Source organism: Herpailurus yagouaroundi, unplaced genomic scaffold, assembly GCF_014898765.1.
Source record: "Herpailurus yagouaroundi ecotype Mexico unplaced genomic scaffold, PumYag 180, whole genome shotgun sequence".
In the NCBI taxonomy this organism is placed as follows: Eukaryota; Metazoa; Chordata; class Mammalia; order Carnivora; family Felidae; genus Herpailurus; species Herpailurus yagouaroundi.
In genome coordinates this window covers 15355300-15378378 of record NW_024412411.1, presented here as the reverse complement: position 1 = coordinate 15378378, position 23079 = coordinate 15355300, and the positions used below count along the sequence as shown (strand labels likewise).

Sequence of the window (23079 nt, the reverse complement as noted above, 5' to 3'; positions counted from 1 at the left end):
CTCCCACATCCTTGCATATTTTGTTCCTCTGCTTGAAATGCCCTTCTCTTTTTCTACATACCCACTCTCAACCATTAACCCCATCTGTTTCCTCCTTGTCTTCTGTTACCTCCTCCAAGTTGCTTTCCCTGAACATCTAGGTGTCAATTCATTTCCTACATTTATGCTCATATAGCCTCCATACATTGCACTTGCCACACTGTAGGGCAGCTGCCCTTTTAATTGTCTCTCTCGCCCCTAATCTATATAGTCTTTATACCAATGCCTGGCATGTAATGAGTACATAATTATGTTTGAGGTGTGGGCCAAAGAATGAATGAGAGAGAAACAGTCCAGCTTCTGACTGGAAGGTGGTGAGGGACACAATTGGATGGCCTCCTCCTTTAGGACTTCACTGAGCTCTCCATGTTTTAATGCCCCAAATTTCACTAACATAGAATATCAGTGAAAGATTTTTTAAAAAGATGACAGATGGGGCACCTGGATGGCTCAGTTGGTTGAGCATCCAACTTGATTTCGGCTCAGCTCATGATCCCAGAGTAGTGGGATAGAGCCCCACATCAGGCTCTGCACTGAGTGTGGAGCCTGTTTAAGATTATCTCTTGCTCTTCCTCTGCCCCACTCACAGTGTCTCTCTCTTAACAATTAAAAAAAAATAATAAGATGACCCAGATAGGATGAGGGGAGGCCATGGGGCTATCAACCAAGAACAGTAGAGACCTTCAAGAAGAAACTGACCTTCCCTTGTCTCATATAGAACCCAATTACCACTAGAAGGAATTCGTCCTCTCACCCCAGGTCATTCCAGAGCATAGTGCAGGCACAGGTAAAAGCTGCCAGAGATTGCCACACTTCCCTCTTGCCACCTTCCAGCATTATTTTGTTCATCCCATGGAGCTCATCTCTACTCAAATATCCCTCAAAGCTGGTGTCTTCACTCTGATTCTCAGGAGGCCAGCTGACCCAAAGGAGTCATCAGAAACCTTTGTGCTATTTACCGTACTGTCACCCACTGATTCCTATTTGAACAAATGGAAGGAATCCTGAGCTTGTTGGGAACAGCCAACCTTGGCAAGCCTTCTCTGGAACTTAGCTTATTATTGTTCCTGGGGAGGTTAATGGCCCTTGTAAAATACATTCACATTAGCTCCCTGACCTTGGCAGGAGCACAGGCCCCCCATCACTCAACTGCCCCTGTGAGTGCTGGACACCTTGGGGCCAAGGGTCCTGGTCAGTCTCAGACATTTCACGAGAGCCTTGCTGTCCTGGCTCCAGAGCCATGACCCTAGCAGCACAAAGAAAGGTTTTATGGATTCTCCACATGTGGCTTGGATTAAAGAAACCTCACATACCACCCCCACATGGTAACACAAACACACATTAAAATCCTCAGGTTCTACCTTAGGTTTTACCAGATCTGCTCAAGAGGAGCAGACTTCTGATAGCTCAGACCAAAGCACAGGGCTCTACAGGGGATGCTCTCAGGATCTCCAGATGCATCCATGTCCTGCCCAGCAGTTCTCAATGCCAAGCCGCATTGTGTTTTCCTTTCCCTGCAGGGGAGGAGCCACCTGAACCATGAGAAGGAGATGTTTGCCCAGGACCATCCTGAAGTGAACTCCCTGGAGGAGGTGGTGAGGCTGGTAAAGCCCACAGCTATCATAGGTAGGAGGAGGCAGGAGACCCACTGTTCAGCCCAGCTAACCCTCTTGACTTGCAGGTGGAAACTGAGGCTCAGCAAGGAGGCCTAAGTGATCAATAGAAACACAGCTCTCTCCCCTATCCTATGTCTGCTTCAGTGCCACAGTCTTTTATTGAGTGACTACTGTACAAAAATCATAGAACTAAGGCACCAAGTTGGGGCTTAGTGATGCAGAATTATCCAGTGCAGCGGAAAAGCACAGGGCTGGTCTGGGAGCAAATGAGTGCTGCTCCCCTAAAGAGGGGACCCTGGCACCTCTTCCTGGCCTGGGAGAGCAGCCCACTCTAAAGGACAATGCCCAGGAATGCCTTCACAGGTACATCTTAACCAGGCAGGGACCTGAAGTGGACCAGTGTTCCCTTAGGGATTAACTGGAGGTCTTACCCAGCTTGAGCAAGAAGACCCTTTTCTTTTTGGCTCCCTCCATTCCTATGGCAGACGCTATCTCTAAGACTCCTAAGTCTTTCATGTTGCACCTGGCTCCCTACCACCACCACTACCACCAGGAGAGGAATGGGTTGTTTATAAAGAGTAGGCATCCCTACTACCCCCCCCCTTTTCCCTGTAGGTGTTGCTGCCATCGCAGGAGCCTTCACGGAGCAGATTCTGAGGGACATGGCCTCCTTCCACGAGCGCCCTATCATCTTTGCCCTGAGCAACCCCACCAGCAAGGCCGAGTGCACGGCTGAGAAGTGCTACCGGGTCACTGAGGTCAGCGGGGAATCCTTCCTTCCCCAGGCTGAGAGGACACAGTAACAATAATTATGAGTAACCCTGTGAGGGTGAAAAAAAATCCCCACATCACTGATGAGCAAAATGAGGTTCAGAAGGATGAAATAACTTGCCCAAGGTCACTGAGCTAATAAGGAGTAGAGCTGGCCCTCAAACCCAGGTCTGGCTCCAAAACCCAGGCTCTTACCATCCTGTTATACTGCTCAAGGTTCCTCTAGTAATGTAGAGTTTTGACCAGAACCTGAGGCATTTGTAGACTCTAGGTCACTTGCACACCTGTCATGTCCTGGGATAGCCCTGTCGGGAGGTGACAGGTTAAAAACCTTCACCTTTCAGTGATTTCTTGGCTGTCAGGTAACTCAGTGGGAGCTAAGCTTTCTGGTCAAATGAACAAGTGTGCTCTCAGCACCTGTAATGTGCTCAGCACAACGCTGAGCCTGTGGGAGAGGATGAAGATGGGCTCAACATCTGGGAAAAATAACTGGGCCACCATTACTGCCTGAAACCAATCTCCAGGTTCCATCTCTGGTTTTCTTCCTGCCTCCAGGGCCGAGGGATCTTTGCCAGTGGAAGTCCCTTTAAGAGCGTGACTCTGGAAGATGGCAGGACCTTCATTCCTGGGCAAGGAAACAATGCCTATGTGTTCCCTGGAGTGGCTCTGGGAGTCATTGCTGGGGGGATCCGGCACATCCCAGATGAGATCTTCCTCCTGACGGCAGAGGTATCGCTGTCTCTCCTCCCTTGCATGCTCCCAACAGGGCCTGTGATCTATACCAGGTCCTACACTGGGCTCCCAAAGAATCCTTCTCTCATCTCTTCTACCCACCTGCCCCTCACCCTAGCAGTGGATCCTCAAAATGCTTGAACCTCAAGCTTCTCTCAACATCACCTTGAGGCTTAAACTTCTCTCAGAACACGCACACAATTTTTAAGGGGGAATAAGGAATAGTCAATGGGAGGAGGCATTGGCAGGAAGCACTGGTAGTGAGGGGACATACTTCAATCTGCTCCTTGCCTCACAGCACTGCCCATATACTTGCCTAGAACAGAGAAGATGCCACCAAAACCATCTGAAACTAGGCTCATGGACCATGACAGGCATTGGATTCTTCCATACACTGATCTTGACCATGTTACTAGGGTAACTTGTTGCAGAATAAGCGCCACTAGGGGCTTATTAAGGGATAGGTTCCAAGTCTGGATCTGAGTACTTGGATATTAAGCACAGATATGGGGGTGCTCCTGCTCCAGGTTTCTAACTAGAAACTCTCCCAAAATGATTCTTTACTGGACATGATGAAAGCAATGAAAGAATATATTAAGAATGACAGCACACATTCCTAATAATGGTGATTAGTAATAACAGCTATAGTGGCTTACATTTACCAAATGTTTACTAATGCCAGGCACTTCACAATTATCCTCACTCTGAGGAAACCAAGGCATAGAAATGTCTGTTTTGGGAGGTTAAACTAATTAAAACCCTAAACAAATACTAAATCTATTTATCCCCACTGAGCACCAAAGGTTCTGCTGTGATTTCTGACACGTTTGCATTTCCCCATCACCATGGCACTGATGAGAGCCCCGAACCCAGCAATGGGAATGGCTTCCATGCAACCCTATCTAGCTCCACTTCTGTGGGCCCCACAAGGAACTGTCTCATGCTCTAGGTTCCTTCTTACTACATCCTGGTCTTTGAGCACTGGCTCCACAAGGACATGCAAGTAGTATAGACCTGCAAGCACAATAGCCCCCAAGCCATATGCACACTAGCTGTGGCTTCAGGACATGGCTGTCTGACCATCTTGTGTGAGTATTCTGGTATTTCTTCTTGTTGCTGTGTCATTGGTGGTGGTGTGCCATGGCCGTGGGTAGAGCTATTTGAAACCCCCATGGGACGGAAGAGTCACTTCCTGCTTGGAGTTAGCATGAAAGCAGATCCCCCTGTTGTGCAGAAACGTGATTGCTAGAGCCTTCCTATGTAACCCCAAGAGACATCTGCACGCCCACCTCCTAGTGCTGTGGGACCGTGCAGCTCCATCATTTCATGAACAGTGTCCATCAATTACACAGGAACCTCTCCTCAATGCATGTATTAGTCTCTTGCTGCAAGCAGGACAAGATCACTCCCTTCTAGAGCTGACAGTCTGGCCTTCAAAGGACTGGCAAGTTCTATTTCTGAAAGGGGTGCTTTTAAGTTAAGACAGTTGAAGTTGAATCTGATTTCCGTATGGAAAAAAAACTAATACAACTTTTAGGAGATTTACATATTTCACCTTGACCACTCTGTAAAATAAATATAGTGATTATCCCTATGTGATACTCAAGGGAAGTGAGGCACAGAGAGTCTAAGTTATCTGCACAAGGTCACTGGGCTTGTGAGCAATAGCACCAGGATGGTCCCAGCTGATTTACCCCAAGCTGCAGCAGAGTGTTACCAGTGCCCAGTGTCTTAGAAGTGACCATGCCTCACTCTACAGGATACCTTTTCCAGATGCAGATCTAGCCATGGAAATCCTGCTTCCCTCTGATCCCATCTTCTATACCTCCACCAAGAAAATCCTTCAAAACCCAGAACAGTCCATCTCTCTCACTTCAGACATTCGAATGGCTCCTCAGTTCTCAAAGAATAAAGCCCAAACTCCTTCACATGGCTTCTATATAAGATGTATCATCACTGAGCCCTCCTTCCTTCTCAAGCCTTTAGCCTCTCCCCTACCATCAACCTAGTCAAGGTTCTATTTAGAGTCAAGAACTCACGCTCTCCCCTCCCTCCTTCTCTCCAAGAAATTGCATGTGCTATTGCCTGTCCCTTTTTGGGTAATTCATACTTTGTCCTTCAGGTCTTAGCTTATGTCTCTTCTCCTGGTAAGCTTTTCTGAAGATGGCAGACTAGGCTCTGCCTTCCTCTATGCTTCTATCCCCCTTCTCCTTGCACTCACTTCTATGTTAAAATTGTTGTACCTGTTTGTTAATTGCCCACTGATTCCAGACTACAGGAGGAAAAGGGCTTCTCCACCATGGATCCTCAGCAACTAGCACAGAGCCTGGCATCTCACAGAGCTCAGTTAATGTTTGACTCAATGAATGGAAAAGAGACATAGGATGAAAATGAGGCAGAAGAGGAGGAGGCCCTCTTTCCTAATGTCAGCCAAACTCTGAGGCAAGACCAACTCCTTTGGCTCATCCATTCTTGGACATAGTTCTCAGAGAGCACCATGGCTTCTCTCAAATTTAAATCTGACACAAGAAGATTGAGTGGAAGTGGATTCAGAGCCAGCACATAACAGAGGCTGTTCTGCAAGGCTGGCTGAGCACCAGTGCCTGAGGCTGAAGGATGAGGCTTGAGGGGGAGAGTTGGGCCTCAGAGACAGGCTCTGTGGGAGGTGCTGTTCCCAGGATGATGTGTGTAGAACATTCGTTCAGATAAAGCCCAAGGCCCCTTTGTGGTGTCACTCAGAGGAGAAGCCTTTCCTCAGGGCTGGAGGAGAGCTCAAGGAGCTCTGAATACAGACAAGATGGCCTAGATGGGTACCCAGGATGTTACTAAGCATGTGGGAGAGGATGGAACTAGGGAAGTGAGAGTCTCCGGGATCTCTGTGCAATAGGCTGGACCAGCCAAGGGGATATCCCAGAGTCTGCTTCACAAGCCACAAGTTTATTCACCTTGGTCTTAGTGATTCTTCTTTAGAATTCAGGGTCTCATATTGCTTAAAGCTTCAGCCAGTCTCTCAGTACAGAAAGGATGTGTCCTTGCTTAAAAGCCCAAGCATTAAGCTCCCAGTGGGCCATGAGGTGGCAGAGACTACAGTGGGGAATGGCCATGGTTGGCCACCTGTGTGGGGTGAGGTGAGTCTCTGGGGTAATGGGTTGGGCTTGTATTGGGAAGGCAGAAACTCAGCTTATTCCTCTTGGTTCTCTCTCCCCAGCAAATTGCCCAAGAGGTCTCTGAGCAGCATTTGTCCCAGGGGAGACTGTACCCACCACTCAGCACCATCCGAGATGTGTCTCTGAGAATCGCCATCAAAGTAAGGAGCATCCTGCCCCCAGAAATGTGGTTAGTGAGGCTCAACAGCCTCCTCTCTCTGCGAGTTTAGGAGAGCTAAGGGGATGGCAGCGATGGAGACATCCTGAGCTCCTTGGGCTGCACTGCAGGCAGCCCAAGGCTGGGTGAGAAACTCCTATCTGCAGCTTGAGCCCCACACCCAACACCCACTCAGGCCAGTTCTGGGAAAGCTCCTGGATTTCCCCTCAAACACCAGGCAAAAAGGTCATTAAAGTCCATAGTCTTGTGGATAAAAATGTGGGTGGAATTTTTAAAAAATGAATCATAAGTGCCCATTTATACAGAAAGGTCAGTTTTTATAGTAGCATGGAAAGAGTTCAGGCTGTTGGGTCCCAGCTCCACCAACTACTTCATTTTCCTGAGCCTCAGTTTCCCTCTTTTCCAAAGGCACCAGTAATTCCTTTCTCCCAGAGTTTGAAAAAGATTAAAGAGGATAGGGAAAAAGCTCCATACTCAGTGCCTTTCTTACCAGAGTAGATGCTCATTTTCCCCCTTTATCTCAGAATGACTGGGCCATGGGGTGATCAGGTTCATGGAATATTCCAAGGAAAAATGTCATCCTAGAGACCCTGCAGAGATGATGGGTTTTCGGGGAATCAGAACATGGTACAATAAAGACTGGCCCCAACACTGATAATTATTGATACAGATAATGGTTGTATTAGAGTTTATTATACTGTCATTTTTATTAGTATATATATTTTACATTGTCCATAAGTTTTCAAAATAATTTCAGAAGACACATTGCACAAAAGCATCTATTCCCCATGCATTGTCCATTGTAAAATCCAGAATCAGCCCTCGAGACCAACAGTTCAGCTGAGAGTCCCAACTCTGCCCTGTCCATTTCCTTCCTTTGGGGGATATTTAGATTCATGCTCTTCTGAAGCAAAATCTAATATGCAGAGAACAATGTCCAGGCTGTTGTCCCAATTCAGCCCACATTTAGCAGGGGGTAGGGGAGATATCAGGTGTCCAGTATTGGACACCACTCCAGAGAAAGGTCGCATTACTCACACTTTACAGATGAGGAAACTGAGGCTCAGCAATGGTAATGTCACTGCTCAGCACCCACCAGCAGTTGGAAGCAGAGGCAGACAGGAGTCTGAGGCCTCTTGATCCTGGCCTAGTGTTTATTTCTACCTAGGCAGAAAGCTCACCATCCCTCTGCTCCAGTGGCTTCAGGGACAACAGTTCGTGGTTCTCCAGGGGGAATTCCCCTTCCACAGGCTCCCAAGCAACCTTCAGGCAACTTTTAGGCAGGTTCCTCCTCAGGTTCCAGTTCCTCAGCCACTATGTTTTTCCCTAGGTCCTCGACTTCGCGTACAAACACAACCTGGCCTCCTACTACCCAGAGCCCAAGGACAAGGAGGCTTTTGTAAGATCCCTGGTCTACACTCCAGATTATGACTCCTTTACACTGGACAGCTATACTTGGCCCAAGGAAGCCATGAATGTTCAAACAGTCTGATGCAGTTTCAGAGTCTGGAATGGGGCTGGAACAACCCCAGCGTAACACTGACAATATAAATGGGTTCTAAAATGGCCATCTTTGTCACTGTGTTTTTCCTTTGAACTTGCTGGTGTGATGGGAGCTACCCAGGCACACAGTGAATGATAGCCTTGTTCCTGAAAGCCTTGAGAATTCCCTTTTCTGTAACCCTCTTCTGACTTCCTCCCCAAGAATTTCTTAATCCAATTGCCAACAATTAGCTAGGCCTTGTGGGAAAGCTAGACTCCTTTCTAGAACTCTGCGTTGACAGAGTTCAGAGTCTAGTGAACTAGAACAGGTATGGACACAATTCATTTTGCCACAGGGGAGAAAGTGGTAAGTCCATGAAAGAAGTGCAGATAAAGGTCAAGCAAAGGTGCCCAGAGAAGGGAGGAGACACTTCTTCTGAGGACATTAGAGAAGGCTTCAGGGGGAAAAGTGTGCACACTGAGTCCCAGGAGTGAAGGACAGGTAGGGGTTGTGGGGAAATGAGGAAGGTAAGGGCAGCCACTGGCCAGAAAGCATGGTCCACCCATGAGGGAGTTCAATCCCTGTTGGAAGAATGTACACCCTTCAAGAATCAGATGGATATGAAGGCTGAGTAGCTGAAGGCAACTCACTAGTCAAAAATAGTCACTGACATGTGGGTTATTTAATGTTAGGATTCCTTTTTGGTTATTACTAAAAGGAAAACTGTAAATAAATGTGGGTGTGGAGGGGTCAGCAAGCCAAGGAGTGAAGAGGAAGAGAGACAGGGGAAGAGAACCATGGAATTCTAGGGAAGACTTGATTTCATTTTCCTGGCTCTGGAATTCTCTGTCTCCCACCCTTTACTCTGAAGGAATTCAGCAAACAAGGGCAGTATTCTTATAAAATGTCTTCAGTATGTCCTGGGGGTTTCTTAGACAAGTTCAGCCATAGCTTTCACCTCCCTCATGTCCAGCAGAGGACACCTGGGATGGGGAGGTGGGGACAAGCCTACAGCTCCTGCAATCAAAAACCCTGATAAATTGCTAGGACCTATTGAGATGACAGCTTCCAACCACTAATTTTATTGTATAACACAGAAAACAGTAAACCATGCTTAGGGACCTACCACCACAAACCCCTGCTGCCAGCTCAGCCTCAGAAACCTCACTGCCCACCATGAGTACGTTCTATGTAGCCACCTCCCAGTGACAGGACTGCTGGGTTCCTAGAAGAGTAATTAGCTAAGACACCAATCACCTCTTGCCTAGGTCTTGTTCTTCCAACATCTGCTTCCTTGGTGCTGGTGCTAAACCAAGCATATCCTGAGAAAACATCCCTGTTCTATAATCCCTGGGTTCACAGACAATGAGAAACTCTTCAGAAGAGGATTTGAAGTAAAGCAGGCATGTGAACACCGGGGAATATTTACACTGTCTTTTCTATATCCTGTACCCCAACTACATGTCCTTCATACTCAGTGTAATAGAGAAGAAAAATAGTAGAGAAAGGCAATGAAACAAAAACAGGTTCTTTGAAAAGATCAACTAAATTCATAAATTGTAGCTATACTGACCAAGATATCAAGAAGATATAAATTCCATTCCCTTTGTTTCAACCACACTGAACAGATGGCACTAAACACATGCACTTTCAGGCCTGTGCTCTTACACATGTTTGGTCTCCATCTATAGAGTCCTTCCCTCCCATTCCCTTTATCAATTAAATCGAAGTTCACCCTAGCTTTCTGCCTGGAGGCATCATTCTTTCTTAGAGTTCAAATGCAATTGGCTCCTGAACTCTTCCTGGACAGAGTTAATAATTAAATTGGAAATCAACAACAGAAAAAAAAAGGAAAGAAAGAAAGAAAGAAAGAAAGAGAAATTTCTAACCATTTGGAAATTAAACAATACATTTCTAAATAACCTGTGGCTCAAAGAAGAAATTGCAGGGTAAATTATATGTGTGCTGGATGAAAAAATATGTATTAATGAGTTGTAGCTAAAGCAGTGCTTGGAGGGAAATTTTATATCTCTAAATAAATGCCTATATCAGGAAAAAAAAAGTCTCAAAGGAATAACATAAACTTCCTTTAGAAACAAGATAAGCAAACAAAATCCAAAGCAAGTTAAAATCAGAGCAGAAATAAATATACCTATAACAAGTAAAGAATTTGAATTAGTAATTAAAAAATCTTCCCACCCAAAAAAAACAAAACAACACTTCACACTAAGAAAAGCACAGGCCCAGATGTCTTCTTTGGTAAATTTTATCAAATATTTAAAGTAGAAATAACACCAATCCTTCACAAACTCTTTCAGAAAATAAAGGAGGGAGTATTTCTCAAATCATTCTATGATACTAGTATCACCCGGATATCAAAACTACAGACCAATATCCTTCACAAATATAGATGCAAAATCTTAAAATATTAGCAAACTAGAGAGAAGTGAAGATGACAGAGTAGTATGGGGACCCTGAGCTTGTCTAGTCCCTGAAACATAGCTAGATCAACACCAAACCATTTTGAACACCTAGGAAATTGATCTGAGGATTAATGCAACAAATCTGCCTAATTTGAACAAGAGATCTTGGCAGGTATTTGGTGTAGACAGGAGAATTGTGAGAGAGAAAAGCCATGGTGCTATGGAGTGTAGGGAGCCGTTTTTGCTGAAACAGGACAGAGAAAGACGGAAAGAGTGTAGCACATCAGGATCGTGATAGTACAAAGGGAAAAAGAGGGTTCTATACTGCCAGTTTTCTATGAACAGTGGAGCACAAAGTCTGAAGGTTTGGGGCTCAGTGTCTTGCAGTGCTCCAGTGAGGAAGCAGGGTCCATCTCCAGGAGCAGGCAGCATATTCTGAGAGTTCCATGTGCAGTTCCCTGCTTGGAATGCATTTGGTAGAGGTAATATGGCTTCTCCAGGGGCAAAAGTACCAGCTAACTCCAGAGAGCTGCCACATTTACTGATATAGGAACAAAGACACTAACGGCAGAAATATCTGGCACTGGCTGTGTCTTGCAATTTACCATAAACTCAGCCATTGTGTCTGCACAGTTGCACAAACATTTGCTGGGACAAGTTGGTACCTGGCCATTGCTTGGTGAGAAAATCCCCTAGAGGATCAATGCAGGTCTGAGCCCCATGGGTCTGAAGTGTGAGGGTGTGAAGCACAGCCCCATCAGAGATAAAACTCTAGAGGGAGGTGCTGCCTGGCAGGCAAGCAGCTTGGACACAGACAGGGTAAAGGCAGGGAGTGAACAGAAGCCTGAGACAAAGGAGGGGGTACTTGACGGTATGTCTGTGAGAGTGTGAAATTCCTGCTCTGGAGACTAGAGAGGGGGGTGAAGCCCACCCGCACTGATCAATCACAGTGAGCTAAGCAGTGCCACCAAGTGGAGAATGGAGCCATTATACCAAGGACCACCCACCCGCGCCCTCCAGGCACATCCACCAAAAGACCAGCACAAATCCCTCCCTCCTGCTTCGTCTATAGATCATAGTGTGCTGCAAAGTGTCATTTCTAGGGGAAACTGGGTCTAGCTTCATTTGAGTTTCATTTTGCTTGCTTGTTCATTTCTTTGTTTCTTTGCTTCTATTTTTATGTTGGTTTTTTCTTTTTTCTTTTACTTTCTTGGATACAGAAAGCAAGTCTTTTATTCTACTTTATTTTCTTCATTTTATTCTATTTTTTTAATTTTTAATTTCTAATTTTTTATCTTTCTCTTTTTTCTCTTTTCTACCAAGCTTCTCTTAAGCAGACTGAAACACACCTAGGATCTAGCTTCCTTTATTTGATTTTTTTCATTTTAATTTATTTTATTAATTTTTTTCTTCCTCCAAAATGACAAGATGGGGGAATTCACCTCAAAACAAAGTATAGGAAGGAATCACAGCCAGGGAATTAATCAACACAGATATAAGTTGTCTGAACTAGAATTTAAAACCATGATTATAAGAATACTAGATGGATTTGAAAAAATCATAGAAGACACCAGAGAATCCCTTTCTGCAAAGATAAAAAAACTAAAATCTAATCAGACTGAAATTAAAAATGCTATAACCAAGATGCAATCTCAAATGGTTGCCATGACAACAAGGATGAATGAAGCAGAGTAACAGATCAGTGATACAGAGGATAAAATTATGAAAAATAATGAAGCTGGGGAAAAAAGAGGAAACAAAGGCAAAAGATCATGCTACAAGACTTAGAGAACTCAGCAACTTATCAAAGAGGAATAGCATTTGTATCATAAGAGTCCCAGAAGATAGAAAGAAAAAGGGGCAGATAGTTTATGTGAGCAAACTGTAGCTAAAAACTTATCTGGGGAGGACACAGACATAAAAATCCAAGAAGCACAGAAAACTCTCATTAGATTCAACAAATGCCAACTATCACAAAGGCATATCATAGTCAATTTCACAAAATACACAGACATGGAAAGAATTATGAAAGCAACAAGGGGAAAATGTCCTTAATCTACAAGGGAAGACAGATCAGGTTCTTAGCAGATCTGTCCACAGTAACTTGGCAGGCCAGAAAGGAGTGGCATGCAATATTCAATACGCTGAATCAGAAAAATATGCAGCCAAGAATTCGTCATCCAGTAAGGCTATCATTCAGAATGAAGGAGAGATAGAGTTTCCCAGACAAACAAAAGCTAAAGGAGTTCATAACCTCCTAAACCAGCCCTGCAGGGAAATTTTATGGGGGACTGAGTGGAGGAAAAAAAAAAAACCAAGACCAAAAGCAACAAAGACTGGAAAGGACCAAAGAACATCACCAGAAACACCAACTCTACAGGCAACACAATGGCACTAAAGTCACATCTTTCAGTAATCACTCTGAATGTAAATGGACTAAATGCTCCAATGAAAAGACATAGGGTATCAAAATGGATAAAACAACAACAACAACAACAACAACAAGATCCATCTATATGCTGCCTACAAGACACTTGTTTTATACCTAATGACCTAATGACACTTGCAGATTGAAAGTGAGGGGATGGAGAAACATCTATCATGCTAATGGATGTCACAAGAAAGCCAGAGTAGCCATAGTTATATCAGACAAACTAGATTTTAAAATAAAGACTGTAACAAGAGGTGAAGAAGGGCATTATATCATAATTAAGGGTTCTATCCGCCAAGAAGATGTAACTGTAAATATATATGTGCCCAATGTGCTATCGCCCAAATATATAAATCATTTAATAACAAACATAAAGAAACTCATTGATAATAGCACAATAATAGTAGAGGACTTTAACACCCCACTTATAGCAACGGACAAATCATCTAAGCAGAAAATCAACCAAAAAATGGCTTTGAATGATACATTGGACCTGATGGACTTAAGAGGTATACTCAGAACATTTCATCCTAAAGCAGAAGAATACACATTCTTCTCAAGTGCACATGGGACATTCTCCAGAATAGATCACAACTGGGTCACAAATCAGTGCTCAACAAGCACAAAAAGATCGAGATCATACCATGCACATTTTCAGACCACAACACTATTGAAACTTGAAATCAACCACAAGAAAAAATGTGGGGAAAAAAACCCAAAAACTTCAAGGTTAAAAAAACATCAAAAACATCCTACTGGGGGAGGGGCCAAGATGGCGGAACAGCATGGAAATTTTTTTGCATCTCTCATGCCTGAAATGCAGCCAGATCAATACTGAACCATCTTGCACACCTAGAAAACTGATTTAAGGATTAACACAACAATCTGCACAACGTGATCCACAGAACTCAGCAGGTACACAGTGTGGAGAGGTGAACTGGAGGAGAGTGAAGCCAGAGAGGGCAGGGAGCTGATTTTGCTTGTGGACAGAGGACAGAGACAGGGGGAGAGTACAGGAAAATCAGCTGGAGGGAAAAAGGAAAGCAGCTGGAGGCAAAAAGGAAAAGTGGGAACAGCTGCAAGGGTTGGAACAAAAAAGGGAGAAAAGAGAAAGGAGAGGGTTTAAATTCCATTAAGACTCTATAAACAGGGGGAGCATAGAGTCTGAAACTCCATAGCTAGGCACCTAGCGGTGCTCTAGTGGAAAGGATGAATCCCTAGGAGCAGAAAGAGAAGTCCAAGGGGTCCTCAGGCCACATGGGGAGTAGGGGTTCCCCTGCTGGGAGCACATTTGATACAATCTGTGTGGCCCCCAACAGGCAAAGGTCCCAGTGGACCCCAGAGAACAACCACATTCACTGGTGTTGGAACAAGGACGTTAAGGGTAAAGCCTGGTGCCAGATGTATGTTATGATTTGCCATAGTCCCTGAAACACTGCTGCTACACAATCACACAAACTTTTTTGGGGATGGGCTGGCATCCAGCCACAGTTTCTGGGCATCAGCAGCAGCAGGGTCTCATGAACGTTCCTGGGAGCGGGCTGGCACCCATCCATTGCTCACCAAGACCCTCCCCTGGAGGGTCAGAGCGGGTCAAAGCCACAGTCCCTCAGAAGTGAGGGGTTGGGAAACACAGCCCCATCTGAGATAAAACTCAGGAGGAAAGTGCCTCCTGGAAGCCTGACGGCTTGGCCATGGATAGTGTAAAAGTGAGGAGTGGACAGAAGCTAGAAACAAAGGAGGGGTGTTTGATTGCCTGTCGGGGAGAACACAGAGTTCTGACACTAGAGACTAGGTAGCTGGGTGACAGCATTGTCACCCCTCCCCTGCATGCACATACACATATATGCCTACACATGCCATAACAATTCACCCCAGTAAGCTAAGAAGCACCATCCAGTGGAGAACAGAGCTGTTACTCTAAGCCCCACCCAACTCGGCCAACTATGCTCTTGATGAACCCAAGTCTCTCTGCCTGCTTAGTTTACAGACTATAAAGTGTTTCACAATTTGGGAAACCAGATGTAATTTCAATTGTATTTCATTCTGTTTGCTGGTCCTTTTATTCAATTTTTTTCTCTTTCTTTTCTTGAATATAGAAAGAGAAAAAATTTATTTTTATTAAAAAGATTTTTCTTTAAATTTTTCTACTATATTTTTTACTTTTTTGTAAATTTTTAAAATTCTATGTTACTTTCATCATTTCATTGTATTCTCTTTTATTGTATTCATTTTTTCAAATTTTCAAACATTTTCCTTTTTTCTTTTTTTTTCTCTTATGTTTCCTTTTTTCTATAATCTATCAAGCTTCTTTCAACAACCAGACCAACACACCTAGGATCTAGCAGCTTTTATTTGATTTCTTTGTGTTGTTTTTAATTTTTTAATTTTATTTTTACTTTATTAATTCGCTTTCTTCCTTCAAAATGATGAAATGAAGGAATTCACCCTAGAATAAACAACAGCAAGAAATGATAGCCAGGGACTTAATCAACACAGATACAAGCAATATGTGTGAACCAAAACTTAAAATCACAATAATAAGAACACTAGCTGGGGTAAAAATAGATTAGAATCCCTTTCCGCAGAGATAAAAGAAGCAAAGGCTAGTCAGGATGAAATAAAAAATGCTATAACTGAGCTGCAATCTTGAATGGATGCCACAGTGGCAAGGATGGATGAGCTAGAGCAGAGAATCAGTGATATAGGGGAAAAACTTATGGAGAATAACGAAACAGAAAAAAAAGAAAAAAGAGGGAGACTAAGGCAAAGAGCATGAAATAGGAATTAGAGAACTCAGTGACTCATTAAAAAGGAACTTCAGAATCATAGGGGTGCCAGAAGATGAAGAGAGAGGAAAGGGGGTAGAAAAGTTATGTGAGCAAATCATAGCAGAAAACTTTCCTAACCTGGAGGACACAGACATCAAAGTCCAGGAAGCACAGAGAACTCCCAATAGATTCAGCAAAAACCAACCATCAACAAGGCATATCACTGTCAAATTCACAAAAAAACTCAGGCAAGGAAAGAATCATGAGAGCAGCAAGGGACAAAAAAGTCCTTAACCTACAAGGGAAGACAGATCAGGTTTGCAGCAGACCTGTCCACAGAAACTTGGCAGGCCAGAAAGGAGTGGCAGGATATATTCAGTGTGCTGAATCAGAAAAATATGCAGCCAAGAATTCTTTATCCAGCAAGGATGGCATTCAAAATAGAAGGAGAGATAAAAAGTTTCCCAGACAAACAAAAATTAAAGGAGTTTGTGACCACTAAACCAGCCCTGCAAGAAATTTTAAGGGGGACTCTCTAAGGGGAGAAAAGACGGAAAAAAAAAAGAAAAATTACCAAAACAACAAAGACCAGAAAGGATCCAGAGACCACCACCAGTAACTCCAACTCTACAGGCAACACAGTGGCAATAAATTCATATCTTTCAGTACTCACTCCAAATGTCAATGGTCTAAATGCTCCAATCAAAAGGCATAGGGTAACAGAATGAATAAGAAAACAAGATCCGTCTGTATGTTGTTTACATGAAATCCATTTATACATAAAGATACCTTCAGATTGAGAATAAGGGGATGGAGAACCATCTATCATGGTAATGGTTGCCAAAAGAAAGCCAGAGTAGCCATACTTATATCAGACCATCTAGATTTTAAAATAAAGACTGCAACGAGAGATGAAGAGGGGCATTATATCATAATTAAGGGGTTTGTCCACCAAGAAGACCAAACAACTGTAAATATTTATGCTCCAAACATGGAGGAACCCAAATATATAAATCAATTAATCACAAACATAAAGAAACTCATTGATAACAATACCATAATAGTAGGGAACTTCAACACCCCACTTACAGCAATGGATAGATTATCTAAACACAAAATCAACAAGGAAACAATGGGTTTGAATGACACACCGGACCAGATGGACTTAACAGATATAGCCAGAACATTTCATCCTAAGGCAGCAGAATATGCATTATTCTCCAGTACACATGGAATGTTCTCCAGAATAGATCACATACTGGGACACAAATCAGCCCTCAACAATTACAAAAAGATTGAGATCATACCGTGCATATTTTCAGACCACAACACTATGAAATTCAAAATCAAACACAAGAAAAAATGTGGAAAGATAACAAATACTTGGAGACTAAAGAACATCCTACTAAAGAACAAATGGGCTAACCAAGAAGTTAAAAAGGAAATTAAAAAGTACATGGAAGCCAATGAAAATGATAACACCACAGCCCAAAACCTCTGGGATGCACCAAAGGCAGTCATAAGAGGGAAGTATATAGCAATCCAGGCCTTCCTAAAGAAGGAAGGAAGGTCTCAGATACACAACCTAACCTTACACCTCAAAGAGCCGGGAAAAGAATAGCAAAATAAACAAATAAAAAAAGGAGAACAGATCAGTGAAACCAGGAACTGATTCTTTGAAAGAAGTAACAAAATTGATAAACCCCTAGCCAGTATGATAAAAAAGAAAAAGAAAAGGACACAAATAAATAAAATCAAGCATGAAAGAGGGGAGATCACAACCTACACAACAAAAATACAAACAATAATAAGAGAATATTATGAACAATCCAGGCCTTCATAAAGAAGGAGGGAATGTCTCAAATACACAACCTAACCTTATACCTGAGAGAGCTGGATAAAGAACAGCAAATAAAACCCCAAAACAGCAGAAGAAGGAAAATAAAAAAGATTAGAGCAAAAATCAATGATATTGAAATCAAAATAAAACAGGAGAACAGATCAACAAAACTAGGAGCTGGTTCTTTGAAAGAATTAACAAAATTGATAAACCCCTAGCAGGACTGATCAGAAAGGAAAGGACCCATGTAAATAAAATTATAAATTAAAGAGAGATCACAACCAACACCACAGAAATACAAACAATAAGAGAATATTATGAGCAATTATATGCCAACAAATTGGGCAATCTGGGAGAAATGGCTAAATTCCTAGAAACATACAAACTACCAAAAGTGAGACTGGAAGAAATACAAAATTTGAACAGACCCACTGCCAGTAAAGACATTGAATCGTGGCACAAAAACAGACACTCAGATCAATGGAACAGAATAGAGAATCCAGAAATGGACCGACAAACCTATGGCCAACTAATCTTTGAGAAACCAGGAAAGAATATCCAATGGAATAAAGACAGTCTCTTCAGCAAGTGGTGCTGGGAAAACTGGACAGCAACATGCATAAAAATGAACCTGGACTGCTTTCTTACACCATACACAAAAATAAACTCAAAATGGATGAAAGACCTCAGTGTAAGACAGAAAGCCATCAAAATCCTCGAGAAAGCAGGCAAAAACCTCTTTGACCTTGGCCGCAGCAACTTCTTACTCAACACATCTCCAGAGACAAGGAAACAAAAGCAAAAATGTGGCACAAAAACAGACACATAGACCAATGGAATAGAATAGAAACCCCAGAACTAGACCCACAAACGTATGGCCAACTAATCTTTGACAAAGCAGGAAAAAATATCCAATGGAAAAAAGACAATCTCTTTAACAAATGGTACTGGGAGAACTGGACAGCAACATGCAGAAGGTTGAAACTAGACCACTTTCTCACACCATTCACAAAAATAAACTCAAAATGGATAAAGGACCTGAATGTGAGACAGGAAACCATCAAAACCCTAGAGGAGAAAGCAGGAAAAGACCTCTCTGACCTCAGCCGTAGTAATTTCTTACCTGACACATCCCCAAAGGCAAGGGAATTAAAAGCAAAAATGAACTACTGGGACCTTATGAAGATAAAAAGCTTCTGCACAGCAAAGGAAACAACCAACAAAACTAAAAGGCAACCAACGGAATGGGAAAAGATATTTGCAAATGACATATCGGACAAAGGGCTAGTATCCAAAATCTATCAAGAGCTCACCAAACTCCACACCTGAAAAACAAATAACCCGGTGAAGAAATGGACAGAAAACATGAATAGACACTTCTCTAAAGAAGACATCCGGATGGCCAACAGGCACATGAAAAGATGCTCAATGTCGCTCCTCATCAGGGAAATACAAATCAAAACCACACTCAGATATCACCTCACGCCAGTCAGAGTGGCCAAAATGAACAAATCAGGAGACTATAGATGCTGGAGAGGATGTGGAGAAACGGGAACCCTCTTGCATTGTTGGCAGGAATGCAAATTGGTGCAGCCACTCTGGAAAACAGTGTGGAGGTTCCTCAGAAAATTAAAAATAGACCTACCCTATGACCCAGCAATTGCATTGCTAGGAATTTACCCAAGGGATACAGGAGTACTGATGCATAGGGGCACTTGTACCCCAATGTTCATAGCAGCACTCTCAACAATAGCCAAATTATGGAAAGAGCCTAAATGTCCATCAATTGATGAATGGATAAAGAAATGGTGGTTTATATACACAATGGAGTACTACGTGGCAATGAGAAAGAATGACATATGGCCCTTTGTAGCAACGTGGATGGAACCGGAGAGTGTTATGCTAAGTGAAATAAGCCATACAGAGAAAGACAGATACCATATGGTTTCACTCTTATGTGGATCCTGAGAAACTTAACAGGAACCCATGGGGGAGAGGAAGGAAAAAAAAAAGAGGTTAGAGTGGGAGAGAGCCAAAGCATAAGAGACTCTTAAAAACTGAGAACAAACTGAAGGTTGATGGGGGTGGGAGGGAAGGGAGGGTGGGTGATGGGTATTGAGGAGGGCACCTTTTGGGATGAGCATTGGGTGTTATATGGAAACCAATTTGACAAAAAATTTCATATATTGAAAAAAAGCAAAAATTAACTATTAGTACCTCATCAAAATAAAAAGCTTCTGCACAGCAAAGGAGACAACCAGCAAAACTAAAAAGCAACTCATGGAATAGGAGAAGATATTTGCAAACGACATATCAGATAAAGGGTTAGTATCCAAAATCTATAAAGAACTTATCAAACTCAACACCCAAAAAAACAAATAATCCAGTGAAGAAATGGGCACAAGACATGAATGGACACTTCTCCAAAGAAAACAGATGGACAATTGACACATGAAAAAATGCTCAGCATCACTCATCATCAGGGAAATACACATCAAAACCACAATGAGATACTACCTCACACCTGTCAGAATGGCTAACATTAACAACTCAGGCAACAACAGATGTTGGTGAGCATGCGGAGAAAGAGGGTCTATTTTGCATTGTTGGTGGGAATGCAAGCTGGTGCAGCCACTCTGGAAAAGAGTATGGAGGTTTCTCAAAAAACTAAAAATAGAGCTACCCTACGACCCAGCAATTACACTACTAGGTATTTTTCCAAGGGATAAAGGTATGCTGTTTCAAAGGGGCACATGCACCCCAATGTTTATAGCAGCACTATTAACAATAGCCAAAGTATGGAAAGAGCCCAAATGTCCATCGACGGATGAATGGATAAAGAAGATGTGGTATATGTATACAATGGAGTATTACTTGGCAATCAAAAAGAATGAAATCTTGCCATTTGCAACTACGTGGATTATGCTAAGTGAAATTAGAGAAAGACAAATATCATATGACTTCACTCATATGAGGACTTTAAGAGACAAAATATATGAACATAAGGGAAGGGAAGCAAAAAGAATATAAAAATAGGGAGGGGGAAAAAACATAAGAGGCTCTTAAATATGAAGAACAAACAGAGAGTTACTGGAAGGGTTGTGGGAAGGGGGATGGGCTAAATGGGTAAGGGGCATTAAGGAATCCACTCCTGAAATCATTGTTGCACTATATGTTAACTAACTTGGATGTAAATTAAAAATTAAATTAAGTTTAAAAAAAAGGGAAATTGAATCAGTAATCAAAAATGTACCAACAAACAAGAGTCCAGGGTCAGAAGGCTTCCTGGGGGAATTCTATCAAACATTTAAAGAAGTTATTACCTATTCTTTTGAAAGTGTTCCCAAAACATTGAAAATGAAGGAAGACTTCCAAACTCATTCTATGAGCCCAGCATTACCTTGAATCCAAAACCAAAGACCTCACTAAAAAAGAGAACAGACCAATTTCCCTAATGAACGTGGATGCAAAAATTCTCAACAAGATACTAGAAAATCAAATAAGATACTAACAATGATATATTAAAGGAATTATTCACTGCAATCAAGTGGGATTTATTCCTGGGATGCAGGGGTGGTTCAATATCCTCAAATCAATCAACATGATATACCACATTAATAAAAGAAAGGATAAGAACCACATGATCCTCTCAACAAATGCAGAAAAAGAATTTGACAAAATAGAGCACCCATTCTTGATAAAAACTCTCAATAAAGTAGGGATAGAATGATCTTATCTCAACATCATTAAGGCCATATACAAGAGACCCACAACTAACATCATCCTCAATGTAGAAAAACTGAAGGCTTTCCCCCTAAGGTCAGGAACACACAGGGATGTCCATTCTCACCACTGTTGTTCAAGATAGTACTGGAAGCCCTAACCTTAGCAATCAGACAACAAAAAAGAAATAAAAGGCATACAAATCAGCAAGGAAGAAGTCAAACTTTCACTCTCCACAGACGACATGACACTCTACATGGAAAACCTGACAGACTCCACCAAAAAAACTGCTAGAATTGATATATGCATTCAGCAAAGATACAGGATATAAAATCAACATACAGAAATCGGTAGCATGTCTATACACCAATAATAAAGCAGCAGAAAGAGAAATCAAGGAATCAATCCCATTTACAGTTGCACCAAAAACATTAAGATAGTTAGGAATAAACTAACCAAAGAGGTAAAAGATCTGTATGCTGAAAACTATAGAATGCTTATCAAAGAAATTGAAGAAAACACACGTGGAAAAACATTCCATGTTCTTCCATGGATTGGAAGAACAAATATTGTTAAAATGTCAATACTATCCACCAAAGTAGTATTCAATGCAATCCCTTTCAAAATAACACCAACATTCTTCACAGAGCTAGAACAAATCTAAAATTTGGATGGAACAAGAAAAGACCCTGAAGAGCCAAAGTAATATTGAAAAAAGAAAACCAAAACTGGAGGCATTCACAATTCCAGACTTCAAACTGTATTACAAAGCTTTAATCATCAAGACACTATGGTACTGACACAAAAACAGACACATAGATCAATGGAACAGAACAGAAAACCCAGAAATGCATCCACAAACATATGGCCAACTGATCTTTGACAACGCAGGAAAGAATATCCAAAATCTATAAAGAACTTATCAAACTCAACACCCAAAAAAACAAATAATCCAGCAAAGAAATGGGCAAAAGACATGAATAGACATTTTTCCAAAGAAGATATCCAGATGGCTAACAGACACATGAAAGGATGCTCAGTATCACTTGTCATCAGAGAAATACACATCGAAACCATGAGAGGGGCACCTGGGTGGCTCAGTCGGTTGGGCAGCTGACTTCAGCTCAGGTCATGATCTTACAGTTTGTGAGTTTGAGCCCCACATCAGGCTCTGTGCTGACAGCTCAGAGCCTGGAGCCTGCTTCGGATTCTGTGTCTTCCCCTCTCTCTGCCTCTCCCCTGCTCATGCTCAGTCTCTATCTCTCAGTAATGAATAAACGTTAAAAATAGAAATTTTTTTAAAATTTTAAAAAATTAAAAAAAAAACAACACAATGAGATACCATCCCACACCTGTCAGAATGGCTAAAATTAACAACTCAGGAAACAACAAATATTGGTGAGGATGCGAATAAAGGGAAACTTTTTTACACTGTTGCTGGGAATGCAAACTGGTGCACCCACTCTGGACGACAGTATGGAGGTTCCTGAAAAAATTAAAAATATAACTACCCTATGGCCCAGCAATTGCACTACTAGGTATTTATCCAAAGGATATAAAAATTCTGATTCCAAAGGGCAATGTTTACAGCAGTGCTATCAACAATAACCAAATTACGCAAAGAGCCCAACTATCCATTGACTGATGAATGGATAAAGATGTATATATACACAATGGAATATTAAGCAGTGATCAAAAAGAATAAAATCTTGCCCTTTGCAACAATGTGGGTGAAACTAGAGTATATTATGCTAAGTGAAATAAGCCAGAGAAAGACAAATATCATAGGATTTCACTCATAAGTGGAATTTAAGAAACAAAACAGATGAACATAGGGGAAGGGAAGGAAAAATAAAATAACATAAAAACAGAGAGGAAGGCAAATCATAAGAGACTCTTAAATACAGAGAACAAACTGAGGGTTGC

General features: G+C 42.1%; 1 protein-coding gene across 3 annotated transcripts in view; it reads left to right on the top strand.

The window, feature by feature from the left end:
• The window catches only part of ME3 (malic enzyme 3), a 185358-nt gene extending 177308 nt beyond the window's left edge, over nucleotides 1-8050 (top strand). For all 3 annotated transcript variants that reach the window (XM_040489569.1, XM_040489568.1, XM_040489570.1), the window contains 5 exons: nucleotides 1560-1665; nucleotides 2271-2413; nucleotides 2982-3155; nucleotides 6367-6465; nucleotides 7813-8050. In XM_040489569.1, the coding sequence (XP_040345503.1) occupies nucleotides 1560-1665; nucleotides 2271-2413; nucleotides 2982-3155; nucleotides 6367-6465; nucleotides 7813-7974 (684 nt within the window). In that variant the 3' untranslated portion in view covers nucleotides 7975-8050. The remainder of the gene's footprint in view (nucleotides 1-1559; nucleotides 1666-2270; nucleotides 2414-2981; nucleotides 3156-6366; nucleotides 6466-7812) is intronic.
• The last annotated feature ends 15029 nt before the right edge of the window (nucleotides 8051-23079 follow it).